An 8,035-nucleotide genomic window follows, 5' to 3' on the forward strand; every position below is an offset into this window, starting at 1 on the left:
ACACCTGCCAACTAGGGTTACCTTAAATGGCAGTTTCTGTTAAATGAGAGGGGACACCTCAACCTTATGAAGACACACAGGTCTGTGACAGGCCACCTATTGAGCTGGGTCATGAGCAATGCAATGGACCAGGCAACACTTGATCAATAATATATATTTTTTTATTACAATATTCTTCAGTTACAAGATTACAAACCACCTGGCAATTTCTTTCTGTTTACCAATATAGATAGCAATCAATACTTACCTGGAGGGTGGCTTGCACACTACTCAAAACAATTAGAATACCTAGGACTACAATCGCGCTACTGACACTTTAAGAGCAAATAAATGAACATTGTACATAATTTCATCATCATAACAAATCTACCTGGTGAAGATACCATCACCGCAAGCATATGGGAGCACGGGAGTGGCGCTTGGATCGAGAACTTCAAAAAACAAACGATAAGCGACAACCTTGAACGCAGGGCAGACTATGTTAGGACGGACACCACTAGGCGCTAGCTCCAACCAGAGCCCTGCAGCTTAGACCTTTGTAGTTTGCACTGACAGCTTGCATCTTGTACTCCAAGTGCACCGCAAGTTATAAAGGAGGCAGAGGGCGTGAACTGCAGTAGTTTAGGGGAAGCCCCAATCACAGGAGGAGGGTGGTTAAAAACGTTCATACAATTAAGCACAGCAGATCTCCAAGTCACAGCAAACGCATGCACTCAATTAAGGGCAATCAGCAATACGTTTTGATCAATCATTGGTGAAACCACACATAGATCAGTGAAAATGTTGTTAAATAGGAAAGCTAAAGTCCACCCTCTGACAAAATGATAAAATCCTCCCTCTGTTTTCTAATAAAGCAGTGTGGTAAGAATTGAGTGAGTGGCTGTAAGTCAGGAGATCAGACAACCATAATTGTCTTACATTGTAATAACTATGTCTTTACTCTCTGGCTCTGGCCCATTACAGGGCTCAAGTACAGTCAACTACTGATACGTGCACAAAGAACAAGTACAATCTCTATTTGAGTACAGTGAAGTTAATCAGTCCCAATTCAAATATGTTTCTTGTTCTGCCTGCTCTGGTTTAGTGCACTCAGTCCATTGACATTGCATATGGTTGACTATACTAATAGCTATCTTCTCTGTCTTTGTCATATTGCAGGTGGAAGTTAACCCTTCGTTAGACATGGCTGAATCGGACTTCCAGAACAACGTGATGAGATGTCGATGCAAATACGACGGACACAGAGCATACATGTATGGATGTCACGCAGGTATGGGAAGTTATTTCACTCTCGTTAACACACATTCACACTCTTGTTTTCTATCCATGTCTTTATCTCTCTCTCTCGCGCTCTCTCTCTCTCCTCTTCTCACTCTTTATCTCTCTTTCTCTCTGTCTCTCTTCCTCAATCTCTCTCTCTTTCTCGTTTGCTCTCTAACTGTATGTTGTTTCTTCTACCAGGTGATGCGTACAGTGCAGAGATTGAGGACCTGTTCGAGCACCAACGGCAGATCTCCAATAACTTTGTCTAGGCCCATTCAGGGCCCAGCGTTGGCTCAGTCTGGTGCCCAGCGAAGAGGGCTCAGAGCTGGGAACAGACTTCTCAGGGTGGCCTGGAGTCTGGTGGGTCCAGGGACTCCTGCCCCACAACACTAGAGGACTCACGGAATGGCACCTGTCCACCGCCCTGACCTGCTCTTGACTACACTGCCCAAAATACACCACAACCAGGAGAAGACCATCACCCTTACCACACCCAACAGTCAATAGCAACTGAGAGCAGGACAGGTGTCACCAAGGCAACCAAATTAGTTCAGTTAACAATGGATAATTAAAATGGTATGGATTCAATCAACTGTTAGGTCATTTGATAGTTTATGAATGTGGATTACTAGTAATTTAGCTGCTCAAAGTTTGTATGAATTAATTCTGATTAAGATTAAATTATTATTGTCTGTCCATGATTTAAAATGACTAACATATGCTTGGTCCTGTATACCCGCGTCCCAGGAAAGGGGAAAGAATGACTGAAAAGAGTTCTGCGTTATCTGTTGGTCTGTCTGGACAAATGTCTCCTACATCTACATTATCACACTATTGGTACTATTTGACCAAATCACAACCTTCCTGTAGACTTTGAGGTCCGTAGCTCTACAGTGGACCTCAAGGCCCGGGTTTGAATACATAGTTGTGTATGAACGTTTATCTTAGTTTTTACAATTTAATTAGCTGTTTTATTATTGTGCAGTCATATTCTGATGTGTTAACCATTTTTTTCTCAATATACTGTAACTACAGTAGAACTGATACACAAAATGAAATACAGTTGAGTTAGTTAACATTTCTCTCTTCTGTTTTTAAATTAATATTATATGAAGGCCTTCAAGTTGGCTTTTGTGATTTTATCTTGATACCAGCCAAGAAAATGTAACTTGATGCAGTTTACTTTATTCTTTACTGTGTTAACTGAATTTCGATGCTTTTGGTGCAAATCTTTTCATAATATGTAATGCTGCAGGTTAATTTATTTAAGGCTAACGCTTGCATACTTTTTATATTGATTAAACATATAAAACAAACACATTTTCACCCAATAAGTCACTCTCTAAGTTATACACTAGAAAAAAGGGTCTACCTAGAACCGATGGTTCTTTGGCTGTCCCTGTAGCTTTTTGAGAACTTTTTTTGGTTCTAGTTAGAAGTCTTTTTGGTTCCAGAAAAAAAAATGTTGGGTTCCAGGTAGAAAATATTTTCTTAGAGTGTAACTTCAAAGGGTTGTGTCATCTTAACTTTTCGTATTCCTTTCACCAAATGGCAAACTGAGAGATAGCTGTGCCATCCATCCCAGTGCACTTCTCCTTTTCCTTTTCCTGGCCTTCCCAGTGTGAGTGAAAGCAGGTTTGGTGGTAAACCCACAGTTCTATGGCAGCCAGGTAGGCAGTGTATAAAAAGCCTTTAATTAGCTGTGTTAGAGTTAGAGTAAGCATGGGGCATACACAGAGAAACACTGCAACTGTGAACTCTGCTGTCACCAGCTATAGGCCTGGGTAGGATAGACAGACAATAGAGGGAGAGAGGGGGAAGGGAAGGGGGAAGAGAGAGGGTGGGGGTAGAGAGGTAACAGAAAAAGTTTGACAGAGAGGCCCAGAGAGAAACAGACCGATAGAGATAGAGAACACTGCCTTTGAATGGGCAGAAAGCACAGGAGGTTGGTGGCAGCTTAATTGGGGAGAACAGGCTCGTGGTAATGACTGGAGCGGAATCTGTGGAATTGTATAAAATACATCAAACACATGGTTTCCAGGTGTTTGATGCCATTCCATTTGCTCCATTCCGGCCATTATTGTGAGCTGTTCTCCCCTCAGCAGCCTCCACTAGCAGAGAGACATCATAGAGAAAGAAAGAAAAGGAAAGAGGAGAAGCCTTGACGTGGGAAACACAAAAGATTTTACTACCAGTGAAAATCCACCATGGCCACTACTGCAGAGACCGCATAACTGGCATAATGAGCTCCTAAAGAGAACAACATGTTTGTCTGAAAGCAAAATAAACAGCTGGATTCAAACAGTCAACAGCTGCTACTGCTGTTGGGAACTGCTAAAAGCTAAAAGCAGATGCTAAAAGCAGATTAGAAGTTGAACCTTGCTTCATCCATGTAGTCTTTCAAATATACTGTATCTATCCATTTCCCAGTTGAATCAGTATTGGTGGAATATTCGATTTTCTATACAATGTCTCCATTTTGAGTCATCCATGTTTGTGGCATGTATGCCATAGCTGACTGGTAGATGGATCTGTTTGTGTTTTATCCTTATCTTTTGCATGAGTTGGCTAAAATGGAAACAAATCTGGCGCAAAGCTAGTATGCAGACCTTCCTCTGTGCTCTTAAAAGACTGACAGGACACTATAATGTGGCGTGGTCGGCTGTAAACACTAGAGTTCCTTAAAACCCCCTAGAGTCTATTGACGCACCAATCTATATAAAAATCTGTCAGTTTAAGCTAGATTTATCCGTTTTTTTTTGCATGGGCTGCGTCTCAATCCGCCTATGTTGCACTTTCCGCATCTGCGGTGGAAAGTGACAAAGCTACAGTGCTGTTTGTCAGACCATGAGACATCCCGAAAATCTATCTTCTCATGAAAACCTCTGTTGCATCCAAACGGTTTGGCCTAAAAAACTCTATAGAAAATGGAGACTCACAAACACAATTGTGTTCTCCGTTTTGTTCTACGATCCCCACAAGTGTCACAGGACTAATCTAAAGGCAACCCATACAAATTAATGGGAGTATGGAGGTAGTTTAAACCAACAAAAATAAGGTGTTAAATATGTGTCAAATAAATACAAATATTTCCTGAGCTTTCATATCTCCTTATTCTTTATGATTTATTGATTGACTGTTTCTTGCCATTTTTGAATGTGTTATTCAATGCGTTTCTATGGGCTATGGTAGTAAAGGCCAAATTCAATATTTTTGATACCTAAATGGGTCCTAAAATTCCAAATCAAATAGCTAAATGATCCATGGTATGACCTTCTTAAAACAATTACATATGTCAGCTTAGAACCACCCCCCCAACAGCTTAGACTTTTAAGAGTTTTTTATGAATATCTTTAGCAGATTCCTTTGGGTTCCCTGCCCACTCAATTCACATTTCATGGGCTTTAGTTATTGCCGTCTTGTCTTCATCAACTTTTATATCACAAAACACCTCCATGTTATTATGAAACAGTGTTAAGTTAACCCATATCTTTCTTACACACACACACACACACTTTTTAATCAATAAAAGCTGTAGATGAAATCAAACTAAATACAGCTTAGAGGTGTCACTACAGGGGTATTTAATCATGTCAAAAAAACATTTTATAGCTTAATATTTGTGTTTTTTAATTGTATTGTGCTTGTGTACAGTTGCTATTGACATAATAATATAGTCTATTCTGTGTTGTTATTTAATTTTTGTATTATGTTCCATAACTTTAATAATAACTCTGTTTTTGATTCGTATCCATCACAATCACTACATCTACATCATATATTTTACTGTATGTACGCATATCCATGCTGTTGGAATATCTAGCGTTGGGATATCTATAATGTTACATGGCCAGTTTGCCAACCGGTTGTCATATGCGATAATGTTTGAAACGGTATGCAGTGTAAGCTGAATGTGTGAGCTAGGGTGCTTATTTAATATTCATATAGAAAGCTTGTGCTCTCAGAGACTCAAATAACTCCCAAAACCAAATCTTTGATTCATGTGTGACCAAAGTATTCTTTCATGAAATAAATGATCAATTCCTATGTCAAATGGTTTCACATTTAAGATTTGTTTCATGTTAATGACTTTACTAAAGTGATTTATTTTGAGAATTTGATGATGTTGCTATGAATAATTGGTTTATGGAAAACCGGAATTGGACTTTGTGACATTTTGCCAATGGAATAGTTGGGATAGCTGTGGTTAAGTACTGGCTGGCTGGCTTGGCTCCATAGATGAGTTACAGCACAAATATCACTACATTCATTACTGTGAATCAATAAAAACCATCATGATACAAGTTGTCTCCCCTATCTGTTTCTTTCTCCTCATATTACTTCTCTTGACTGTATTCTCAGGTCAGGACTATTTCCTCACCCTGTGACCTGACTTGGAAAAACTCTGGGCTTTTTTTCCCCTCTTCAGATCACATGATTGAGAAAAACTCATGGCCCATTCATGATGAGTTTGCCACAATGCTGTTAAAGTACTTTTTATTTTGGAGAAGGGACCACAGTGAGTGCAGGCATCTATCCCATCCCAGCTCTAAAAATGATTAGAATAGCCAACTAAGGCCACCATTAGTGGAATCAGGTATGTCAGAGCTGGGCTGAAACAAAAACCTGCACACACTACAACCCTTCATGACTGGAGCTGCCCATCCCTGTCCTACACGCTCCGTAACAAAATTATAACGAGCACCGTTTAGACTTTTATAAGTGTATGAGTAATGGTAAAAACAATTTCAAGAGTCTGCTGAAAAGTACAAGTTGTAGAAAAAAACTAGTTTTAATGTTAGCTTTTCTGTTACTTAATTTTATTTATTTAAATTTTTATTTCACCTTTATTTAACCAGGTAGGCCAGCAAAAGAGCAAGAGGGTAAGTAATAATATGGGGATGAGGTAGTCAGGTGTGCTATTTACAGATTGGCTGTGCACAGGTACAGTGATCGGTAAGCTGCTCAGACAGCTGATACTTAAAGTTAGAGAGGGAGATAAGACTCCAGCTTCAGAGATTTTTGCAATTCATTCCAATCATTGGCAGCAGAGAACTGGAAGGAAAGGCGGCCAAAGGAAGTGTTGGCTTTGGGGATGACCAGTGCAATATACCTGCTGGAGTGCAGGTGGGTGTTGCTATGGTGACCAGTGAGCTGAGATAAGGCGGGGCTTTACCTAGCAAAGACTTATAGATGACCTGGAGCCATTGGGTTTGGCGACGGATATGTAGTGAGGGCCAGCCAATGAGAGCATACAGGTCGCAGTGGTGGGTAGTATATGGGGCTTTGGTGATAAAACGGATGGCACTGTGATAGACTACATCCAGTTTGCTGAGTAGTGTTGGGGGCTCTTTTGTAAATGACATCGCCGAAGTCAAGGATCAGTAGGATAGTCAGTTTTACAAGGGTATGTTTGGCGGCATGAGTGAAGGAGGCTTTGTTGCGAAGTAGGAAGCCGATTCTAGATTTAATTTTGGATTGGAGATGCTTATTGTGAGTCTGGAAGGAGAGTTTACAGTCTAACCAGACACCTAGGTATTTGTAGTTGTCCACATATTCTAAGTCAGAACCATCCAGAGTGGTGATGCTAGTTGGGCGAGAGGGTGCTGGCAGCAATCGGTTGAAGAGCATGCACTTAGTTTTACTAGCATTTAAAAGCAGTTGGAGGCCACAGAAGGAGTGTTTTATGGCGTTGAAGCTCGTTTGGAGGTTTGTTAGCACGGTGTCCAAAGAAGGGCCAGATGTATACAGAATGGTGTCGTCTGCGTAGAGGTGGATCAGAGAATCACCAGCAGCAAGAGCGACATCATTGATATATACAGAGAAAAGAGTCGGCCCGAGAATTGAACCCAGTGGCACCCCCATAAAGACTGCCAGAGGTCCAGACAACAGGCCCTCCGATTTGACACACTGAACTCTATCTGAGAAGTAGTTGGTGAACCAGGCGAGGCAGTCATTTGAGAAGACAAGGCTATTGAGTCTCCCGCTAACAATGCGGTGATTGACAGAGTCAAAAGCCTTGGCCAGGTCGATGAAGACGGCTGTACAGTACTGTCTTTTATCGATGACGGTTATGATATCGTTTAGGACCTTGAGCATGGCTGAGGTGCACCCATGACCAGGTCGAAAACCAGATTGCATTGTGGAGAAGGTACAGTGGGATTCAAAATGGTTGGTGATCTGTTTATAAACTTGGCTTTCAAAGATTTTAGAAAGGCAGGGCAGGATGGATATACAGTTGAAGTCGGAAGATTACATACTGTTACGTTCCCCAGTTTCTGTGTTGTGATTTTGTTTGTATGTGTTTGTTTCAGGATGACTTACTGAAATTCTAAGCAGCTGATTGGTCGGCCCCATCGATGATTGGAGATCTGACCCCGCCCTCTCGTCAGGAGACACAGCTGTCTTCAATCCCGACTCCTTCTGAAGCTATAAAAGCCAATGATCCTTTGTTAGGCTAGAGAGTTGATGGTCATGTCCAGTGTTGGTTGTTGCTCAGAGACAGGTTTTTGTAAAGTATTTTGTAGCCCCTGCTTCTAAGGTATGTGTGTCCCCATAGGACGCAGTGTTTTTGATTATTGAAAATGTTTACATATGTTTGTATTATTCTGTTTCATTTGTTCCCAGGAGGGAAGGGGAAGGCACCTTGGGAGTGCTTAGGCAAGAGGCCTGCGGGTATACATATACCCGTAGTATGTACTCTGTCAATGTACACTAGGTAAGACCTGGGCGGACCACCCCCTGTATTTTGGATAGTGTGCCAGGTGGTGCT

General features: G+C 41.2%; 1 protein-coding gene across 1 annotated transcript in view; it reads left to right on the plus strand.

The window, feature by feature from the left end:
• loxl4 (lysyl oxidase-like 4) overlaps window positions 1-5,567 on the plus strand; it is a 62,415-nt gene extending 56,848 nt beyond the window's left edge. The window contains exons 14-15 of the mRNA XM_014214833.2: window positions 1,159-1,270; window positions 1,462-5,567. Coding sequence (XP_014070308.1) covers window positions 1,159-1,270; window positions 1,462-1,532 — 183 coding nt within the window. The 3' untranslated portion in view covers window positions 1,533-5,567. The remainder of the gene's footprint in view (window positions 1-1,158; window positions 1,271-1,461) is intronic.
• The last annotated feature ends 2,468 nt before the right edge of the window (window positions 5,568-8,035 follow it).

This window comes from Salmo salar, chromosome ssa01 (assembly GCF_905237065.1).
Source record: "Salmo salar chromosome ssa01, Ssal_v3.1, whole genome shotgun sequence".
Taxonomy (NCBI): domain Eukaryota; kingdom Metazoa; phylum Chordata; class Actinopteri; order Salmoniformes; family Salmonidae; genus Salmo; species Salmo salar.